We start from the raw sequence: 22637 nt of genomic DNA, 5'->3' as shown, positions 1-22637 counted from the left end.
ACACACACACACACACACACACACACACACACACACACACACACACACTAGCCCCCGAAAAGTCTGTCCCCTTCACTGCCCCCCACCTGCGTTATGAAGGACTAGCTGTGCTGTTGGCTGTGTAAATGCTTGATGTTGTTGTTGTTGTTATAACCCGTGTCCCTACTTGTTGTTCACAGACAGTAAGGCCATTGTGGATGGGAACCTGAAGCTGATCTTGGGCCTGATCTGGACCCTCATCCTCCATTACTCCATCTCCATGCCCATGTGGGAGGATGAGGAAGATGAAGATATCAAGAAGCAGACTCCCAAGCAGAGGCTGTTGGGATGGATCCAGAATAAGATTCCACAGCTTCCTATCACCAACTTTCACCGGGACTGGCAGGACGGCAAGGCACTGGGGGCTTTGGTGGATAATTGTGCCCCAGGTGAGGGGCTGAGGCTGTGGTGCTGGTGGGGTGGGGGGGGGGGGGATTATTTTGGGGGTTAATGGAGGGGTATTTTTGGGGTTACTGTGGGAAGTGGAAGAATTGCAGGATAATTAGAGACCCTCAGTACTGTGAGCCAGATGGAAATCTAATCTGTGTGGAGTCTGGAGAGTCATACTTGGACATTCAACAATTGCAGGACAGAAGCTAAAGAGTAAGAAGTGTGGGCCCTTACTCGATTTAATGAGCCAGGCTGCTGGGTCAAATCGCCAGCACCTTTGGGTGATGCCTGGGGTCAGTCTCCTGCCTTCTCCACACAGTCTCCTCAATCCAAAGGGACCTGAAGCAGCTCCCCCCCCCCCCCCCCCCCCCCCCCCAAAGGAGGACAGATACTGTTCGGTCATTTGGGAAACTGTTTCACGTGAAAGTGATCAGGTTGTGGAATTAGCTGCTGAGGAAGAACGCTGAAACAACTCTGTCAATGAGGTCAAAGGCCTGAGAGATGTGTGTCTGCACAGAGCGGGGATAGTGGGTGAGTGGGGTTGAGTGAAGCCTATTTGCCCACAGTAAGATCCCACTGGCTGACTCGCTGTGCATTTCCTGCTACACATTGCTGGAATGAGTCGAAGTTAAGCGATTATTGCCGTGGGCACTGTGTGGGGAGTGGGCTGTGGACACCGTCAGTGGTTGAGTTCTGTTTATTGGAGGTTTGGAGTGCACCATGAGTCAGCAAATCCCAGAGGGATGGATTTGAAAGCACTAGGCATTGGTGTTGGGAATGTTTAATGAATCCTTGTACAATCTGGGATAAAGAGAACCAGATGTGAGCAGCGCCTACAGCAGGGGCTGGTGTTGTGCATTGCCAGCCTTGTGTAGGATTGCTGATAGTGTGCACTGTACTGTTGGGATGTCTGTATTGATGATTGAATGAGCAAAGGGACTGCTCCAGTCAAAGCTTCGAGTGGCAACACTCTGCTAAACCCTTGACTGATGGCAGTTTGCTGATTCCCAGCCCGAGGTTGTATTGTGGATTAGATACGGGTGACTCTGATCTCGGTGTGGCTAAGGGATTATAAAGCCGCCCTATTATCTATGCGATGTCTCAATCCTTTATTGTCGGCGTCAAGTGTGGCTCAGTGGGAAGCTTGCTCGCCTCCGAGTCAGAAGGTCGTGGATTTAAGTCTCACTCCAGAGACTCGAACATAAAATCCAGGCCGACATTCCAGAGCAGAACTGAGAGAACACTATGCTGGTGCGGGATTGCTGCCATCTCGGAGGGGCATTAGTGAGGGAGCGTGGCATTGTGTTCAGGGGCAGTACTGAAGGAGCGTGGCATTGTGTTCAGGGGCAGTACTGAGGGAGCGCTGCACTGTTGGAGGGGCAGTACTGAGGGAGCGCTGCACTGTTGGAGGGGCAGTACTGAGGGAGCGCTGCACTGTCAGAGGGGCACTTCCCTCGTCTCTCGGTGTGTGGATTTTCCCAGCTGCGTGCTGTGGACAGATCAGACGGTACATGCTTCGTCACTCCTTGTTTGAAAGCTGTTTGTTGTGCCCACAGGTCTGTGCCCTGACTGGCACGATTGGGACCCAAAACAACCTGTGGACAATGCCCGGGAGGCCATGCAGCAGGCTGATGATTGGCTGGGGGTCCCTCAGGTGAGTGTCTGCATTCTTCACCTCTGTACAGTTACAACCAAATCTGTGGAGCAGCTTGATAGAACCTCCCTTCCTCACTGCTAAACATCAGCTCCGCCTCACAATAAGGCTCTGATGAAGTTGGTGAATTCAAGCTGTCTCCCTCGTTCTCACTCCTATTCTCTCTCTTTTTTTTTTTCCCCCACCCCAGCTCTCACTCCCAGTTCTCTCACTGCCTGTCTCTCTTTTTCCCCCTCTGTAGGTGATCGCCCCCGAGGAGATTGTGGACCCGAATGTAGATGAACACTCGGTGATGACCTACCTCTCCCAGTTCCCCAAGGCAAAGCTCAAGCCTGGTGCCCCCCTCCGGACCAAACTCAACCCCAAGAAAGCTCATGCATTTGGGCCAGGTAAGGCCACCCACCCCCCCCCCCCCCCCCCCCCCCCCCCCCCCACAAGCAGCGCAACCCAGGGGTTACCTGTGCCTGACACTGTGCTGTGACTGAGCAGCATGGGTCTGTTCCCTGGGGCTAAGGGACAGTGTCGGGTCAGTCTGGACATTCTTTGACCTGGAGTAAGGAATGGCGTTGGGTTGGACTGGGTGTGCCCTTTGACCTGGGATAAAGGTCAGTGGCTGGTCAGACTGGGAGTGCCCTTTGACCGGGAGTAAGGGTTGGGGGTAATATATTAGCATGGATAGAGGATTGGCTAACAAACAGAGTGAGATAAATGGTTCATTCTCTGGTTTGCAATCAGTAACTAGTGGGATGCTTCTGGGATCCCAACTATTTACAATCTATATATTAATGACTTGGAGGAAGGGACCGAGTGTAACGTAGCCAAGTTTGCTGATGACACAAAGATGAGAGGAAAAGCAATGTGTGAGGAGGACACACAAAATCTGCAAAAGAACATAGACAGGCTAAGTGAGTGGGCAAAAATTTGGCAGATGGAGTATAATGTTGGAAAGTGTGAGGTCATTACTTTGGCAGAAAAAAAATCAGAGCGTTATTATTTAAATAAAGATTGCAAAGTGCTGTAGTACAATGGGACCTGGGGGTACTTGTGCATATGAAACAAAAGGATAGTATGCAGGTACAGCAAGTGATCAGGAAGGCCGATGGAATCTTGGCCTTTATTGCAAAGGGGATAGAGTATAAAAGCAGGGAAGTCTTGTTACAGCTATACAGGGTATTGGTGAGGCCACATCTGGAATACTGTGCAGTTTTGGTTTCCATATTTACGAAAGGATATACTTGCTTTGGAGGCAGTTCAGAGAAGGTTCACTAGGTTGATTCTGGAGAGGAGGGGGTTGTCTTATGAGGAAAGGTTGAGTACATTGGGCCTCTACTCATTGGAATTCAGAAGAATGAGAAGTGATCTTATCGAAACGTATAAGATTATGAGGAGTCTTGACGAGATGGATGCAGAGCAGAAGTTTCCACTAATTGGGGAGACCAGAAACTAGAGGCCATGATCTTAGAATAAGGGGCCGCCCATTTAAAACTGAGACATGAAATTTCTCCTCATCTGAGGGTTGTAAATCTGTGGAATTCGCTGCCTCAGCTGTGGAAGCTGGGACATTGATTAAATTTAAGACAGAAATAGATAGTTTCTTAAACGATAAAGGGTTATGGGGAGCGGGCAGGCAAGTGGAGCTGAGTCCGTGATCAGATCAGCCAAGACCCTATTGAATGGTGGAGCAGGCTCGAGGGGCCGTATAGTCTACTCCAGCTCCTATTTCTTGTGTTCTTGTGTGTCGGGTCAAACTGTGTAGCACTTTGATCTGGGATAAGGAGCAGTGTCTGGTCAGACTGGGTGTGCCCTTTGTCCTGGGATAAGGGATAGTGTTGGGTCAGTGTGAACATGCCCTTTGACCCAGGTAGGATTGTTGCTGTGTGGTGATTTGATGTCCAGTCCCATTGGCTAATGTTTAACTCTATTGCAGGCATCGAACCCCAGGGTAATGTGGTCCTAAAGCCAGCGGAGTTCACGGTGGAGACAATCCATGCTGGTCTTGGGGAGGTCCTGGTCTTTGTGGAGGATCCCGAAGGCCATACTGAAGAGGTAATGTGCGGGGGGTCGGTCTGCGCAGGGTTCGCGATGGGGGAATGGTCTGGTACCGGTTGCAGTGCAAAATGACCTTTGCTCAGGATTGTTTCCTTTCCCTTGTACAGGCGAGAGTGACTGCGAACAACGACAAGAACCGCACTTACTCTGTGTCCTACGTCCCCAAAGTTGCTGGACTTCACAAGGTAACTCTCTGACCATTCAGAATTCCCCAGTCCACCCAGGATAAGCTCTCTATCCACCTGCCTCCATCCCTCCCCTCTCCACTCACCCATTTGCACTCCCCACTCCCATGTCCTGCCCTTATTGCGCTCTGGTAAAAGTTGCTCTCCACACAGCAAATCTCCACTTCGTGTTGATAGACACGTGCCTGGAATTCCTGCCGGGATTTTCACAATCGTCAGTGAGAGATCATGGAGAGCAGAGCAATGTTTTGGAGCTAGAAAAGCCACCAGGCCCAACCTTATCCATGAGGCAACAATGCCCACCAACCTACCCACCTCACCATAGGAACAGTAGGAGGCTATTCAGCTCCTCCAGGCTGTTCCTCCATTCCATTAGATCATGGCTGTTCTGCACTTACCTGGCTTTGCTCCATGTCACTTGATTGCCCTTGCCCAACTAAAATCTACCGACCTCAGTCTTTGAAAGCTCGATTTGACCCTCAGCATCCGTAGCTTTTTGCAGGAGAGAGTTCCCGATTTGCACTACCCTTTGTGTGAAAAAGTGCTGCCTGACATCACACCTGAACAGCACAGCTCTAACTTTAAGGTTATGTCCTCATGTTCTGGAATCCCCCACCAGAGGAACTAGTTTCTTTCTATCTATGTCAGCAACTCCTTTTAATCATTATTTAATCAGTTAGATCAACCCTTAATCTTCTAAACTCGGGAATACCTAGTTTATGTAACCTGTCCTCGTCATTTAACCCTTTAGGCCACTTCTCCCAACCCCCACTGCAAGGTAATTGGCCAATTACAAGATTTCTGGAGTTTCTGCCGGAGTTTGGGAAGGAGATTGTGGAATTGCCACGGAAACCTCAGCCCACAATCTCTTCCTCGCACTAATCCCATGGTGCTTGTTTCTAGGTAACTGTACTCTTTGCTGGGCAGCCGATTGACAAAAGCCCATTCAATGTCCACATTGGCATGGCGCTGGGTGATGCTAACAAGGTGACTGCCCGAGGACCTGGTCTGGAGCTGAACGGGAACGTGGCCAACAAGCCAACATACTTTGATATTTACACTGCAGGTAAGGAGCGCAGCGAAGTAGCCGCCCCTCCCCCCCCCCCCCCCCCTCCCCCCCCCTGCCACCAGCAACAGTAGATGGCAGGTCCTGTCTGGGGATGGTGCATACCAGCTTGGTTTGTGGGGGAGTCTCTTGGAGATGTAATCTTAACCTTCACTCTCTCTCTAATCTCTAGTTTAACAAGATATCGTTTAGAGGGGAAAGCAAATTTAAAACTGATCTTGGAATAAATGGCATTACATAAAGAATCATCAAATGATAACAGCACAGAAGGAGCCTTCGGCCCATCACACCTCTTTGAAAGAGCTGTTAAATTTAGTCCCACACCCCAGCTTTTTCCCCATAACTGTGCAAATTAGTCCTCTTCCAGTAAATGTCCAATTGCCTTTTGAAAGTTCCTATGTAATCTGATTCCACCACCCTTTCAGGTACGTTCCAGATCTTGACCCTGAGAAAATTTCCCCTCATTCTTTTTGCCAATTATTTTAAATCTATAATCTCGGATTACTAACCAGTTTGTCAGAGGAAATGGTTTCTCCCTACTTTATCAAAACCCCTCTTCATTTTGAATACCTCTGTTAGGTCTTCATTTGACCTTCTTTGCTCTAAGCTTCTCCTGTCTCTCCACATAACTGAAGTCCTTCATCCCTGGTACCATTCTAGTCAATCTCCTCTGCACCTCTTTCAGGATCTTGACAATTTCTAAAGCCCACAATACTCCAGCTGAGGCCTAACTAGAGATTAGTAAAGGTTTAGCATAACAACCTTGTATTCACTGCCCTATTTACAAAACAAAGCATCTCATATACTTAAATGCCTTATCAACTTGTCCTGCCACCTTCAAAGATTTGTGACCATGCACAACAGCTCTCTGTTCTTGTAGCCCCCCTCAAAATAGTACCAATCAGATTATGCTGCCTCTCCATGTTGCTTCACCCAAAGTGCATCACTTCACACTTATCACAATGATCTGTTCGAAGAACAATCTAGTGAGTTCACAACCCACCTGCTGAAGGTGGTGCCAGATCATGGATCTCACTGTCAATGTAACCTGTGCTGACCCTTGACCTTTCCCCTCAGGTGCCGGGTCAGGAGATGTTGGGGTTGTTATTGTTGATCCCCAGGGCCGGCGAGACACGGTGGAGGTGATTCTGGAGGACAAAGGCGACAATGTTCTGCGCTGCACTTACAGGCCCCTGCTTGAAGGCCCTCACACCATCTACGTGACCTTCGCTGGGGCCCCGATACCCAAGAGCCCCTTCACCGTCAACATCTCCGAAGGTAAGGCCCACAGGTGCCACACGCGGGCTCTTATTGTGTGAGGCAGGCCTTCTCTTCACCAGATCCTTGCCCTTCTCTCTCTCTCTCTCTCTCTCTCTCTCTCTCTCTCTCTCTCTCTCTCTCTCTCTCTCTCTCTCTCTTCTCTTTCCCTCCATGAGAGGCCAGCAAGTAACGGGTGGGTGGGGAAGAGAGTGCAGGAGACGGGGAGAAGGTGCGTGGGATGAGAGACTGGGGAGAAGAGGGCAGGAGTAGAGAGAGAGAGAGAGCACACAGGTGCAGGGGTGAGAGAACGTGGGTCGGAGGGGGAGGGAGAGGGAACGAGAAAGAGAAAGAGAGAGTGCAGGTCGGTGGAGGTGGGGATGATTTAGGATGCCCTTCGTACCTGAACACCACTGTTTGCAATCTTTGTGTTGATGTCACAAACACAGAATTGTGAATTGGTTATATCTGTTTGGCAAAAGTTGGTAATCAGAATGTGTTGCATGAAGCTCACGAGTCAAAGCGATGACTCTTGTGCAGGGTTCGTGTCAGTGTGTGTAAAATAACACTTTTTTCACAACCTCAATGTCCCAAAATGCTTTATGGCCAATGAAATAGTTTTGAAGTGTCATCACTGTTGTAATGTAGGTGGTGGCTGAGGTGCACCAGCCACCACATGTTTTTAAAAAAAAATCCACCCTTCAAGATGTAGTTCAGGATTGAAACACCTGTGAATTCATCCCTTTTTGGCATGGAAGCAAGTCATCCTCATTTTGAGGGACTGCCCATGATGATTATGATGCAGGAAACACAGCAGCCAACTTGCGCACAGCAAGCTCTCTCAAATAGACACTGGGGCGAACTTCCCTGCTTTTCTTCAAACAGGATATCTTGCGTCCTCCGTACTGACCCTCTGACAGTGCAGCACTGCACTGTCAGCCTGGATTATGTGCTCATATCTCTGGTGGGGTTTGAACCCACGACGTGCTGGCTCCGAGGCTACGTGTGTGTGTGTGTGTTTGCACACTAGGACGGTGAATCGATTTTTGAGGTTGAACATGGGCCTGACCTGAAGATTGTTCGTCTATTGGGCCCATTCTGTGTGAAAGTTCACTGCCAGCTAACTTGGTGAAGGAGCATTGTTCACTGCTGCACCTTGAGACCAGTACCAGTGTCCAAGCGTTCCTGACCTCCGATTCCGGGCTGTGCGGTAAACGCTATTCCTGGAGGGATTTAGTTAAAGGGAGGAGCTTCCCATTAGCTGTCGATTCCAGTACAGGTCTCCGGGGGGCAGTCAGTGCAGGTTCAGGGAAACAGGACTTTCTGCACTAGTCCGTTAATGGTCTGCCCCCATGGATAAGATAATCCTCAAGACCAAGCTTCCTCCCAGGGCTCAGTGGGTTCATGTGTTGGAACCTGAAGCCCCAAAAATGTTTAACTAAACATTAGTTGACAAAGGTGTGCTCCTGATTGTAGGGGACACAAGGTCTACTTGAGGAAGATTGGTGATGCTGAATGCTGGAGAATATCCAGTGCACACCTGTGGAATTAATAACCTCGGGTTTTTGTGTAGGGCTGGTTCGTGCGGTTAGTTAAGAGATGGTAGGACAGGCTCTTGTGGTCACAGCAGAAGATAGGACTTGCAAGTGCGCTTCATTAGTGGAGGTGCAAGGTTGGCTGGTGCGGTTAGTTGGAGGTTAGGGTGTGACACTGGTGCAGTAAAGTTGAGATTGGGACGTGTTGGCGCAATGCAGCGAGCACAATCACACCGGTTCATTCCCTTGTGCAGGACCAGTTTGCTGGGTGGGGGCGGTTGGGAACTCTGGGGGGTTCCAGCTCATTGAGCACAAATACCGACCAATCTCCAACTGAACTGCAGAAAGCCACACAAATCTGTCTCTCACTGTGTTCTATCTCTCCCCTTCCTCATGACTTGTGTTTGGACTGACTCCAGGATCCCCCTCTCCGACCCAGGCTGCTGCTCCAGTTCCCATTCTGATCGTTCCTCAGTCCATCCACACCCCACCGGCAGACAAGGCAAAGAAAGCTCCGCCCCCTCCTCCCAAACCCAAGCGACCATGTTAGTATTGGCCTGTGCTTCTATTTATTTGAGCGAGCGACGCTGATCGTGCTTGTGCCCTGAGCGAGCGACGCTGATCGTGCTTGTGTCCTGAGCGAGCGGCGCTGATCCATGGGTTTATGCAGCCCCCGGGGGTTATTGGTGCCATAGATCAATGCAGGCCCTGAGCTGGTCATAGCCTTCATGGGTTAGTGCAGGTCCTGGGGAGGGGGGGGTTATTGGCTCCACTTTGCTGTGACGGGGTGGGGGAGCTGTGTGACTGGAGTTGGAGGAGGGGCTGGGGGAACTGTTGCCCCAGTGTGTCGGCACTAACCTGAACCCCATGTGCTTTTGGCAGCGTGCAACCCCAGCGCGTGTCGAGCCACCGGGAGAGGACTGCAGCCCAAAGGGGTGAGAGTGAAGGAGGCGACCGACTTCCGAGTCTTCACCAAAGGAGCGGGCACCGGGGAGCTGAAGGTCATCATCAAAGGACCCAGTAAGTTCGGGGGTTGGGAGGGTGGGGGACTGTGTTCCCCGGGGGTTGGCGGGGGAGGGGACTGTGTTCCTGGGGGTGGGAGGGGTGGTGCTGGTTGTGTTCCCTAGGGGTTGTGTTCCAGGGGGCGGGGGTTGGGGCGTTGTGTCTCTGCTTCATGTCCTGCCCCTCACCGATGTGTTTCATTTTAACTAGATTATTTTTAGAATCACAATTTGTCCCGGTAAGTGATTGAAATCAGCAGATTTATTTTAGATTCCTGTTACACCAGTACTAAGATTGGCTGTTGCCATCCTTTTCTGACACCTGCACACACTTCTGGTGTCCTCTGATATCTGCCCTGTGGCTGGTACTGGAAACTTGTGGGTTGTGGTGACTGGCATCTCTCTGCGCCGCGAATGTGGTGTAAATTGTCAGCTAACCACGAGACCTTGAAACCATTGCCGTCGCACATTGAGAGGTGCAGCAATGATCTGCTGCTCGATCTCACTGTGCAGTAGCACGGCATTCAGTGACTAACCATCAATTGGGACCCCCGAGGAGATATTGATATTGATGAGGCCAATAATGGGTGAGCAACTGTCAGTAACGATCACTCACTGGCCTGATTTATTCTCTTCCAGAGGGTACAGAGGAGCCCGTGAAGGTTCGAGATGTTGGTGATGGTGTCTATGAATGTGAATATCATCCGATGATCGGGGGCAAATACGTGGTGACCATCACCTGGGGCGGTTACGCTATTCCAAGGAGGTGAGTCACATCTGGCCAAAAGCTGTTCAGTTCATCACACATTTAATTCAGTGGCTGAATCAGATCTACAAAATTGAAATCCCAAGATGAGCAATTATGGCCAATGGGGCTGGGCTTGCAATGCAGCTCAGGCCACCGAACCTCACATACCGACTACAAGACACACACATTTCTACACATCACAGAATCGCGCCTCCACCAGAAGGACCCCTTTCTTTCTGATGGGGCAGTGGCTTAGACGCTTGCCGTTTAATCTCTGGGACCTTAAATCGATGTGTTGGTTTCACAAATGCTCAGAATAGTCAAGTATTTCACAAGGGATAAATATTGGCCAGGATACTGCTCTTCTTCGAAATAGTGTCATGGGATCTTTTACATCCACCTCAGAGGGCAGATGGGGCCATCGTTTAATGTCTCTGATCTGAAAGACGGCAATTCTGACAGTGCAGCGCTCCCTCGGTACTGACCCTCCGACAGTGCAGCGCTCCCTCGGTATTGCACTGGAAGTGTCAGCTTAGATTCTGGGCTCCAGTCTCGAGTGAGACGTGAACCTTTTTACTCAGACGAGGGTGCGACCCACTGAGCTATGGCTGACGTACTATGGGTCTCTTTTTTTTTTTCTTTGCAACACAGACTTAATCTAAAGCAACAGGTGATGTGGAGTGTTGAGGCTGTACTGACATCATTAACCCTCTGACTGTGTTTGATCCCTCAGTCCATTCGAGGTGCAGGTTGGGCCAGAAGCTGGTTCCCAAAAGGTGCGAGCCTGGGGACCAGGCTTGGAGACTGGAGTTGTGGGCAAGTCGGCTGACTTTGTAGTGGAGGCGATCGGGACTGAAGTTGGGACACTGGGTAAGCATTGTGTCTGTTGCTTCTAGGATCAGTAGAGAGGTCTCCATTCAGCCTTCACCGGTTCAGATCCAAATACTAGGCCCAGTCTATTCTCTTCACTCGGCGACAATCATTTTATTTCAACCCTGTTCCCAATGGGCAGAAAACCAGTCCAACAGCGAGACTAACAAAATATCAGTGCACCAGAGAGAGTTTTACTGTGTCTAACCTGTGCTGTACCAGCCCTGGGAGTGTTTGAGACAGTGTAGAGGGAGCTTGACTCTGTAAGCCATGCTGTAATTGGCCTAGGAGTGTTTGATGCAGCAGTGTAAAGGGAGTTTTAATGTCTCTAACCTGTGCTGTACCTGTCCTTTGAGTGTTTGTTGGGATATGGTCTATACACACACTTTTCAGAACTGGTTGTAATTTTACTCTTCTTTTTCCAGGTTTCTCCATTGAAGGCCCTTCTCAGGCTAAGATCGAATGTGACGATAAAGGGGATGGGTCATGTGACGTGCGATACTGGCCCACTGAGCCCGGAGATTATGCTGTGCACGTGATCTGTGACGATGAAGATATTAAAGATAGTCCCTTCATGGCTCACATCCTCCCAGCAAATAATGAATGCTTCCCAGAGAAGGTGTGCAGGGCAGTGCGTGTGTGGGACCCAGGGGTCAGCTGGGTTGGGGGGGTCAGAGCTGGGTCCTGGGGTCGGGGGGGGGGGGGGGTGGTCAGAGCTGGGTCCCAGGGGTCAGTGCTGGGTCTGCCTTTTTTCTTGATTATTTTGAGGTTTTAGAATTGGGCACAGGGAACAACATTTTTGAAATTTGCTGACAACGCAAAAGCTTTATGAAACAGTGAGGAAGAGAGGGAAAGGTTACAGGAGGGAAGATGGGTTGGCGTGATGGGCACACGAATGGAAGATGCAATTTAATGTGGAGACATGTACAGTCGGGGAAGTCTATGACGAGGGATCGTTGATTTAAAATTGTCACTAAGCGAGTGAGGAGAAAAGTTGGGAGAAGTGTCTTTACACAGCGGGTGGTTGGAGCACGGAACACTTTGCCACTGAAGTGGTTGAGGCTATAATTGGCCTTGAAGGAGTGCAGCCCAGATTGAGCAGCATGTTACCAGGGCTCCAAGGGTTAAATTTATGAGGAGCGTTTACATAAACTAAGCTTGCATTCCCTGGAATATTGAAGTTTATGGGATGATTTTGATTGAGGTTTTTAGGATTTTGAAAGGAATTGATAGGGCAGATAGAGAAATGTTTTCTGCTGGTGGGAGAGTCTAGAACAAGGGGACATAACCTTAAAATCAGAGCCAGGCCATTGAGCAGAGAAGTTACAAAACACTTCTTCCTGTAAAGGGTGGTAAAAGTTTGGAACGCTCTCTCAAAAAGCAGTCGATGCTAATTCAATTAGTTTAAAATCTGACATGAAAAGATTTTTGCTAGCCAAGGGTGTTAAGGGACATGGAGCCAAGGCAGGTGGATGGAGTTAGGATACAGATCAACCATGATCTCACTGAATGGGCTTGAGGGGCTGAATGGCTCACTCATGTTTCAAGGACGAGATCATCTATTTTAGTCATATTGGTTGAGGGACAAATATTGGCCATGACAATGGGGAGAACTCCCCTGCTCTTCCAGTAGTTTTGCGGGATATTTTACAATCACCAGACGGGGCCTCGGTTTAACGGCACCTTCAACAGTGTGGCGCTCCCTCCGTACTGCCCCTCGGACAGTGTGGCGCTCCCTCCGTACTGCCCCTCGGACAGTGTGGCGCTCCCTCCGTACTGCCCCTCGGACAGTGCGGCGCTCCCGCAAAACTGCACTGAAATGTCAGCCTGAATTATATGCTCAAGTCTCTGGAACTGAAGGTGAAAATTGAAGAGTTTATTTTTATAATTTTCCCTATTCTTCAAACTCCTCTGAAGCAAAGTCACTGCCTGAGAATAGAAACCCTTGTCTGTAATGCACCCCAGTCTTGATCCTGTTTGCCTCTACTGGTTGCTGTCTGTCACTGGGTGAATTGGGTCAGGCCACTGCTCATTATATTGTCTCATTAATATTATTATTCTTTAGGTGAAAGCTTTTGGTCCGGGTCTGGAACAGACTGGTTGCATTGTAAACAAGCCGGCGGAGTTCACCATTGATGCTCGGGGTGCGGGCAAGGGCGAACTCAAGATTTACGCGCAGGTAAGGCTTCGAAGCTTCGGCCAATAGTAATTGCTGTGGTTTTGGGGACATGGGGTGGGGGAGCTATGGGAGGTGCCCAGAACTGGATGGGACTCGTTGATCCATTAGCAGACAGGTTGGCGGGATGGGCAGATGGATTGGTGGGATGAGCAGACTGGGCAGCTCAGTTTGTGTGGACAGGTTACCAACTGAGAATTAAACACTTCACAGGGCGATGGCTGGCAGGGGGCAGAGAGAGCGAGAGACATTCAGGGGAGGGGGTTGAGAATCAGCACCTTCAAGGAGGGAGGAGAGTGTCGGCACCTTCAGGGGAGGGGAAATGTATTTGCTGTAGTATTCAATGAACTGTTAATTTGGGGATGGGGAGTCTGTTTTACTAGGTAGAGATCGGAGCTTCTCGGCTGCTGTTCACCATTCTCACTTTCTGTCACTCACACTCCGTCTCTTACTCTCTAGGATGCGGAAGGTGTTCCCATTGACATCCAGATCAAAGATAACCGAGACAACACGTTTGTGTGTGTGTACGTGCCCCGGAAGCCCATCAAACACACCATCATCATTAGCTGGGGCGCCGTCAACATCCCAAACAGTCCCTTCAGGGTAAGAGTGGGGGACGTCAACCAATCTGAGTGAGCTGGAGTTGCTAGAGGGTCTAGAAACAAACAAACCCAACAACTGACCCAAACACTGACCTGGGAGATGCAGACGGTCAGTGAGACAGAGACTTGGGGTGGGGGGGAAGAAACACTGGGTTGGGAGAGACTGGCAAGGGTGACCGGTGGGGGATGGGGAGACCCAGTGGTGAACTCAGTTGCTGGATGTGAGATTTATCCAGACGCAGGACTGACTCTACAATTTCAACTCTGAACTGATTATCACCCCTTGTATGTTCAATGCGAGCCCCGCGTCTCTCATTTACCAGACTATTGCCCCTCGCCCTCTGGATTGACCGCATGGTAACTCTTGTACTTCACGTGTGCTGCAGGTATCTGTGGGCGAAGGCTGTCACCCACAGAAGGTGAAGGTGTACGGACCGGGCGTGGAGAAAACTGGACTCAAGGCCAATGAACCCACCTACTTCACTGTGGACTGCAGTGAGGCTGGACAAGGTGATTCTCTGGAAACCCTCCTCCCAGTGGTGGAGGCTGTTCAGTTCCTGTCTCTATCTAAAAAGGGGAGAGGGATCAACCCAGAGACTACAGGCCAGTCAGCCTAACGTCGGTGGTGGGGAAACATGTAGAGACAATAATCTGGGACAAAATTAATTGGCATTTGGAAAAGTATGGGTTAATAAATGAAAGTCAGCACGGATTGTTTTTAAAAGGAAAATTGTGTTTGACTAACTTGATGAAGTGACAGTGTTGATGAGGGTACTGCAGTTAAAGTTGTGTATATGGGCTTTGAAAAGACGTTTGATAAAGTAGTGCATAACAGATATGGTGTCAAAATTAAAGGGACAGTGGCTGCGTAAATACAAAATTGGCTAAAGGACAGAAAGCCGAGCGTAGTGGTGACTGGTTATTTTTCAGACTAGAGCGAAGTATACACTAGTGCTCTCCAGAGGTCAGTATAGGGACCATTACTCTTTTTTTGATGTATATTAATGACCTGGGTGTATAGAGCATAATTTCAAAGCTTACAAATGAAATGAAACTATCCTCTTCATTGTTTTACTACTTTTCAGAGTAACAGATTTTAGGAGGATATGAGCAGACTGGTGAAATGGCCGGGCACATGGGAGATGAAATTTAATGCAGCAAAGTGTGAAGTGATGCATCTTGGTAGGAAGAATGAGGAGAGGCAATATAAACTAAATGGTGCAGGACAGAGACCTGGGGGTGTATGTACACAAATCTTTGAAGGTGGCAGGACAAATTGAGGAGACTATTAACAAGGCATATTAGATCCTTGGCTTTATTAATAGAAGGATAGAGTACAAAAGCAAGGAAGTTCTGCTAAACCTTTAGAAAACATTAGTTGGGTCCCAGCTGGAGTATTGTGTTCAATTCTGGGCACCGCACTTTTTAGGAAGGATGTCGAGGCCTTGTGAGCGGGAGATTTACGAGAAGGTTTCCAGGGATGAGTGACTTCAGTTATGTGGAGAGACTGGTGAAGTTGAGATAATTCTCCTTCGAGCAGAGGAAGTTAAGAGGCGATTTTGATGAGTGTTCAAAATCATGAATGGTTTTGATAAGTAAATAAGGAGAAACTGTTTTTCAGTGGCAGAAGGGACGGTAACCAGAGAACACCGATTGAAGGCGTTTGGCAAAAGAACCAGAGGGGAGCAGAGGCGTGGGATGGGGCGGGTGTTGGAGTGGGGGTGTCGGTTGGATTGGGGAGTGGGGTTGCTGGTTGGGGTGTGGGCGCATTGTGGGAGTGGGATGGGTTGGGGTAGGGGGCAGGGGGACCAGGCCTCAGAGCTGGTAGTTGTGAGATGGCCAATATGAAGATGGGGTGGGGGCCTTATCTGGGAAGTGGGTGCTTCTGTCCATGCCAGGCCGAGCCATTTTCCCCGTAAGAACCGGCAATCCACGGACAGGATGCTGTCTGTCTCGCTGTGATGGGACCCACCCTAGCGTAACCAGTGATGTTTCACCTCGAGTGCTGGGATTGTCCTGTCTTGGTCTTAATCTGCCCTTTCTCCCCCGACAGGTGATGTGAGCATCGGCATTAAGTGTGCCCTGGGGGTGGTGGGACCCGCTGAGGCCGACATCGATTTCGACATCATTAAGAATGACAACGACACTTTCACAGTGAAGTACACCCCCCCGGGGGCTGGGCGCTACACCATCATGGTGCTGTTCGCTGATCAGGTATGACGCTCGCAGCCCGGTCCTGGTTATGCACTCGCTTGATTACACATTCAACTTAAATCCTTGTCTGTCTGCTGTTGAGAAGATCGGGAAGTTGGCGGCTGTATTGTGAAGGCAAGCAGAGGCTGAGTGCTGGCCCACCAGAGGAAAGATACAGCAACAGGGAGGAGGCCATTCAGCCCCTCCAGCCTGTTCTGCAATTCTGTTAGATCATGGCTGATCTGCACTTCAGCTCCGTTTACCTACATTACCAAAATGCTGTGGATGCTGGGGTTAATTGGATATCCCACAATGCCTTTACCCAACACTATTCATCTCCGTCTTGAAAGCTCCAATTAACCCCAGCATCCACAGCATTTTGGTTGGGGGGGAAGAAGAGAGAGAGGAGAAAGCGTTCCAGATTCCCACTACATTTAGAGTAAAGAAGTGCTGCTTAACGTTGCCCTCTGATTGACCTAGTTCTAATTTTAAGATTATAACCCCCTTGTTCTGGACACTCTCCACCAGAGGAAATAGTTTCTCTCCTGCCCTATCAAATCCTTTTATATTAAACACTTCAATTAGATCACCCCTTAATCGTCTATATTCCAGGAACGATGAGCCTAGTCTATGCAATCTGTCCTCATAATTTAACCCTCTAAGCCCCGGTATCATTCTGGTAATTCTGCATTGCATCCCCTTAAAGGCCAGTGTATCCTTCCTGAAGTGCGGTGCCCAGAACAAAGCAATACTCCAGACTGGGGTGTGACCAAGGCTCTACAGTTGAAGCATAACTTCCTGCCCTTTGTATTCCAGCCCTCTTCAGATAAAGGCCAACATCCCATGAGCCTTAATGATCATGTTCGTGGTTGATCCAGCTCTGGGTGAGCTGTGGTTGGATCACCAGCAACAGATATGCCTGATCTTTGGCTCTCTGAGCCTGTGAGATCAGGCAGATCTGTTGCTTGTGAGCACTCTGAGACCTTGAACAGAGCCTAACTTTTTTTTTAAATAGCAAAGTTGATTTTAATTCTGTATTTAGTGTCAGCCGTGGCTCAATGGGGAGCTGTCTCGCCTCTGATTCAGAAGGTTTGGGTTCAAGCCCTACTCCGACTTGAGCCCCATAACCAAGGCCAACACTCCATTGTAGTGCTGAGAGTGCTGCACTTTCGAAGGTGCCGTCTTTTGGATGAGACGTTAAACCAAGGCCCCACCTGCCTGTTCCGTTGGTTCAGGCAGGTGTTAAAGATCCCATGCCATGAAAGAAGAGCTGGGGCGTTCATCCTGAATATACACCACGAAGAACATAACTGCTCGTTCATCTCGTGCATCCACTGCTTGTGGGATCTTGCAATGCACAAAATGGCTGTCACATTTGCTGACATAGGTCCGCCACATGCAGCCTTGTTACACACTGCACTGCCAATTTAACACTCTGTCTGAGAAGTACTTTGAGATGTGGTGATGTTTATTCCACAGTTTGGGGAATAATGTTCCATCACTGGGGGTGGGGGGGTAAGTTCAGGGCCAAATGTTGCCTCTCAATCACTCCTGTGAATTACCTTTTGGACATTTTACTCTGCTCAAGGCGCTATATAAATGCAACTTGTTGGCCAGTTTTGCTGCCAACACCTGCCCCTAAGACCTGTCTCTGGTTTGTTCTAACAATTTTCTGTTAATTTATTTGCAGGAAATCCCCATCAGCCCATTCCGTATTAAGGTGGAGCCGTCACATGATGCGGGAAAGGTCAAGGCTGAAGGTCCTGGGCTGAGTCGGACCGGTGAGGAGACACTGATTAACCGTGTGCAGTCAGAATGAGAGTCGCCAACCCTCCAGAGCTATCCTGGAGTCTCTAGGAATTAAAGATTAATCTCTGGGACAATGGAGTAAACGACACCAGGGAGAGAAATCATCAGGGCTCAAAAAAAATCCGTGTCTTTTTCATTTTCATTAATTATAAACGTGGAGAAGGGAAAAAAAGGCTGTTTGACCAGGTGGGAGGTCATGCAATGAAACCTCCAGAAATACATCCAACCAGTGATGGCAACTCCAGTTTTATCTCAGTTTGAGACCAGCCTTGCACTTCCTGCAGCCGATAATTCAATGAAAGAAAATTGGATCTCCCCCACCCCCACCAAGGCCATTTGGCATGTAGCAGTATGGCTAAGAGGTGGTGAGAGATGAAAACCCAACGTGCCTAGCTGGCACAGACTGACCCCCAGTGACTGGGATCTGAGCCCTCGCGGTGCTGTGTAATGATAAACAGGCGGTGCAGGGGACGGGGTGCTTTGCTGTACTCTGAATGGGCCGTGTGTGTGTGTCTACAGGTGTCGAGGTCGGGAAACCCACTCACTTCACTGTCTACACTAAAGGGGCAGGTAAGGCCACACTGGACGTGCAGTTCACCGGAGCGGCGAAGGGAGAGGCTGTCCGTGATTTCGAGATCATCGATAACCATGATTACTCGTACACTGTCAAATACACCGCCGTGCAGCAGGTATGAGCAGTGGGGGGTTTGTACCCTATGTCATGTAGTTAACAGTTAGAGGTATGGCCTTTCACTAACCAATGGGCTGTGGTCTTGTTGCAGGGTAACCTGGTGGTGACTGTGATCTATGGGGGCGACCAGGTTCCAAAGAGTCCGTTTACCGTGAGTGTGGCTCCATCTCTCGATCTGAACAAAGTCAAAGTTCAGGGACTGAACAACAGTAAGATCATTAAAGCTTTGTAAATATTTTGGCTGTCAGACTCTGAAACCCTCGGCTGCGCATCGCCCCAGGGACTGAGCAGGGGCCGAGAGCAGGAAGCATGATGTGGCCCCTAGACAGCTGTGGTATTGCCCCGCCACTCTGCCACCCCCCCCCCCCCCCCAAAATCCCTCTCTCTGCCCCACCACCCATAGCGGCCTCAGCCGTGCTCCTATCAGCTTCCCTCCCCCACCCCCCCCCCCCCCCCCCCCAACCAAACCCATGCTGGGTGTGTGGGTCTCTGTTTCCCCTCCCACACATGACTTGTCACAGATTGACACACCATCAGTTTCTGCGCGAGTCTGTTGCAATGTGGAAGACCTGACGCCAACTGAGTGTGCTAAATTATGCCCCGGTTAGTAGTTTGGGGATTGTCTGCCAAAGTGACCAAACATAAGTGTGTGCATGATGAGTAAATGTTTGCTGTGTGCCGGGGCTCTGGGGCAATGAGAGTAACTGCCTGAATTCCTCTTTTGGTAGATATTTTGTCTACTTCCACCTCTAATATTGCTCATCTCTGCCCCTGCCTCAATTTATCTGCTGCTGAAACCCTTGTCCATGGCTTTGTTACCTCCAGACTTGACTATTCCAATGCTCTCCTGGCCGGCTTGAGATCATCCACAACTCTGCTGCCCATGTCCTAACTCTCTCCAAGTCCCATTGACCATCACCCCTGTTCATGCTGACCTACGTTGTCTCCTGGTCTGGCAACTCCTCACTTTAAAATTCTCAACATAGTTTTCAAATCCCTCCATGACCTCGCCCCTCCCTATATCTCTAACCTCCAGCTCTACAATCCTCCGAAATCTCTGCACTCCTCCAATTCTGGCCTCTTGCACATCCTTGATTTTAATTTGCTCGCCTTTGGAGGCTGTGCCTTCAGCTGTCTAGGCCCCAAGCTCTGGAATTCTCCCCAAACCTCCCTCCCTGCCTGTCTACACCTCCTCCATTAAGGTGCTCCTTAAACCCTACCTCTTTTTGGCCAAGCTTTTGGTCACCTGCCCTAAAATCTGCTTGTATGGCTCGGTGTTAAATTTTGTTTGACACACTGCTCCTGTGAAGTGCCTTGAGATGGTCGTCTATGTTCAAGGTGTTATGTAAATGCAAGTTGTTCTTGTTGCAGAAGTTGACGTCGGGAAGGATCAGGAATTCAGCATCAACACTCGAGGTGCAGGGGGTCAGGGGAAGGTCGATGTGAAGATCACATCCCCATCCCGCCGTCCCATCCCGTGCAAGGTGGAGACTGGATCCACCAGCGACATTCATTCTGTGAAGTACATGCCGCCTGAGGAGGGGCCATACAAAGTGGACATCAGCTACGATGGACATCCAGTACCTGGAAGCACTTTCACAGTGGAGGGGGTCATGCCTCCTGACCCCACCAAGGTGAGCAGGTGTTGAAGATCGACCAGTGTCCGAACCCAGCGGTGAAAGGTGTGGAATCTGCGCCTCACTAGGCGGGACTGCAGCTCGCTGTGTTACCACATGGCCCTTCACCCCGGGACAGGGAGCTGTGTACAACTATATCGGTCTGTCTTTTTTTTCTCCCCCCCCCCCCCCCCCTCCATTGGTTATTGGGGGATGCTGGAGCTGCCATTGGGCAAGTACTTAGCTCATTTCTCATTGAGCAAGTCCCAGCTCTCTCTGACAATTTTGGGAGAGTTGGAAGTAACAATCAGGTTGGATGACGAGAATTTCCTGTTCACTGCAATCTGGATTTGGGTAAAGGAGCTGGGCAATTCATCAATCCCTACCGCCTCCGTCACAATGTCCCAGTGACCTGACCTCAACCATCCCTTCCTGACTTCTGTATTGTGTTTGCCAATCACCCTGTGTGAAGACTATGGAATAGGTGTCTGCTGTGGCTCAGTGGACAGCACTCTTACCCAAGTCAGAAAGTCATGGGTTCAAGACCCACTCCAGAGGCTTGAGCTCATAATCCAGCCTAAGAATCCAAGTGCTGCACTGTCGGAGAGGCAGTACTGAGGAAGCGCTGCACTGTCAGAGGAGCTGTCAAACTCTGCCTCCATATTGCCCCTCAGGTGGCATAAAAGATCCCATGGGGCTGTTTTGAAGAGCAATGGAGATCTCCCTGGTGTTGTGGCCACTTTATCCCACAACTGACAGCACTAAAACAGATTCTGGTCATTATCAGATTGCTGTTTGTGGGAGCTTGCTGTGCCCAAATTGGCTCCCACGTTTCCTACATTACAACAGTGACTACACTCCAAAAGTACTTTGTTGGCTCATGTCCTGAGGTTGTGAAAGGTGGTATAGTTGTTGTTTTTTAAAGAATATATTGGAGTGGAGTGTTCCAGAGATAACTGGGCTCTTTTAGGAAACCAGGACTGTGGTATTACAGTATGATGTTTATCCTGAACCACACCTATCCAAGTATGAAAACAGTGAGTCCACATGGATGATGACATTGGATAGTAGCTAACTTTGTGAATTAAATGAGCACTTCTGGTTGTATTTCAGGTTCGGGCCTACGGGCCAGGCCTCAAAGGTGGTGTGGTTGGAAAAGCAGCTCCCTTTGCCATTGATACCAAGGGTGCTGGCACTGGTGGTCTTGGGCTGACTGTGGAAGGTCCTTGTGAAGCTAAGATTGAGTGCCAGGATAATGGTGATGGTTCCTGCTCCGTCTCGTACCTCCCGACAGAACCGGGCGAATATACAGTCAACATCCTGTTCGCTGAGGTCCACATCCCAGGGTCCCCCTTCAAGGCGGACATCAAACCACTCTTTGACCCCAGCAAGGTCACTGCTAGTGGGCCAGGGCTGGAGCGCGGTAAAGTCGGTGAGACGCCAACTTTCACAGTGGATTGTTCCAAGGCCGGGGAGGCTGAGCTGACCATAGAGATCATCTCGGAGTCTGGTGTGAAGGCAGAGGTTCATATTCAGAACAACAGCGACGGGACCTATACCATCACCTACATCCCGCCGTTCCATGGCATGTACACCATCACGATCAAATACGGTGGGCACGCGGTGCCCAAGTTCCCGATCCGCGTCCGGGTCGATCCAGCCATCGATACCGCAGGGGTGAAGGTGTTCGGACCAGGAGTGGAGCCTCGTGGTAAGGAGCAGTCTGTACAGGTACCCCACTGCCGCTGTCTCTTCAGATCCCACAGGAAGAGCATGCTGTGGGAGGTCTGTCTGTCAACATGATGCAACAACCAGCCAATCACAGCATGAGGTTGGGAGTTTTGTGTTAAAAGCAATTCTGCAAAAGCGTCGAGTGTCTAGCTGACCAATCAGTGGGGAGTGTTGGTGGGTACCCACCAATCCGTTAAGAGCGTTGATAGGTCTGGCTAGTCGATGAGTATTGTTATCTGGCCAATCACTGAGTGTTGGTGGGTATCTGGCCAATTGGTAAGCAGTATCCATCACTGTTCAAATAGTCGGAGGAAAGTAATGCATGTGGGGAATGCTGGGATTGATTCCCATGTGTTGGGGACTGATTGGGGGAAACTTATTCAAGAGCAACAGGATCATTGTTTTGGAGGGTTATGGAGAACAGTCTGATACCATCTCTGCTCATGTTCCAGGGGTGCTTCGGGAGGTCACCACAGAGTTTACTGTGGACACTCGATCTCTTGGCAAGACGGTAGGGAACCACATCAAGGTTCGTATTGCCAACCCATCTGGTGCCAAGACTGACAGTTACGTCAAGGATAATGGTGATGGAACTTACCACGTGGAGTACACGGCATATGAAGATGGTGAGTGGCAATGGGGCTTCTTCATTTACAAGTTTTATCTTCCTGTTTTTTTTTTACACTGCTGCCATGTTGATTCCCCAGCGATTCTGTGCCCGTTCCCCGGTGATGCAACTCTGGTCACTTCTGATCAGCACCAACCTTTTACAAACACATTTTGACCTCTCGGGGGTAAAGTTATTAGACTTGCTGGAAAGATTATCTGGTCTCCATCATCCAGGGCAACCTCAATCCTGGGCACTGTGCATACCCACTGCCTCCTATGTTTGGCCATTCAGTGCTTGCTCTTGAAACCCATTGGCTGCTTTCAGATTCCCAAACACAGCACTGCCCTCCCCTTCCTCCCTCCTGTCAGGTTGCCGAATTCTCTGTCCAGAAAACAGAGTGAGGACACCAGGATTT

At 49.7% G+C, this 22637-nt stretch overlaps 1 protein-coding gene across 1 annotated transcript in view; it reads left to right on the top strand.

The window, feature by feature from the left end:
- Positions 1–157: 157 nt before the first annotated feature.
- Positions 158–22637, top strand: part of flncb (filamin C, gamma b (actin binding protein 280)) — a gene marked incomplete at its 5' end in the record, with an annotated part of 50241 nt that continues 27761 nt past the window's right edge. Inside the window, 22 exons of the mRNA XM_070896736.1 lie at positions 158–428; positions 1986–2083; positions 2325–2472; positions 4011–4129; positions 4240–4317; positions 5221–5383; positions 6461–6661; positions 8595–8720; positions 9058–9195; positions 9816–9942; positions 10658–10794; positions 11220–11413; positions 12860–12973; positions 13430–13573; positions 13959–14082; positions 15626–15786; positions 17456–17546; positions 18094–18263; positions 18357–18474; positions 19637–19899; positions 20995–21592; positions 22065–22238. Coding sequence (XP_070752837.1) covers positions 158–428; positions 1986–2083; positions 2325–2472; positions 4011–4129; positions 4240–4317; positions 5221–5383; positions 6461–6661; positions 8595–8720; positions 9058–9195; positions 9816–9942; positions 10658–10794; positions 11220–11413; positions 12860–12973; positions 13430–13573; positions 13959–14082; positions 15626–15786; positions 17456–17546; positions 18094–18263; positions 18357–18474; positions 19637–19899; positions 20995–21592; positions 22065–22238 — 3757 coding nt within the window. The remainder of the gene's footprint in view (positions 429–1985; positions 2084–2324; positions 2473–4010; positions 4130–4239; positions 4318–5220; positions 5384–6460; positions 6662–8594; positions 8721–9057; positions 9196–9815; positions 9943–10657; positions 10795–11219; positions 11414–12859; positions 12974–13429; positions 13574–13958; positions 14083–15625; positions 15787–17455; positions 17547–18093; positions 18264–18356; positions 18475–19636; positions 19900–20994; positions 21593–22064; positions 22239–22637) is intronic.

The sequence above is a fragment of the Pristiophorus japonicus genome, chromosome 13, assembly GCF_044704955.1.
Source record: "Pristiophorus japonicus isolate sPriJap1 chromosome 13, sPriJap1.hap1, whole genome shotgun sequence".
In the NCBI taxonomy this organism is placed as follows: Eukaryota; Metazoa; Chordata; class Chondrichthyes; family Pristiophoridae; genus Pristiophorus; species Pristiophorus japonicus.
This window is presented reverse-complemented; position numbering and strand designations above follow the sequence as displayed.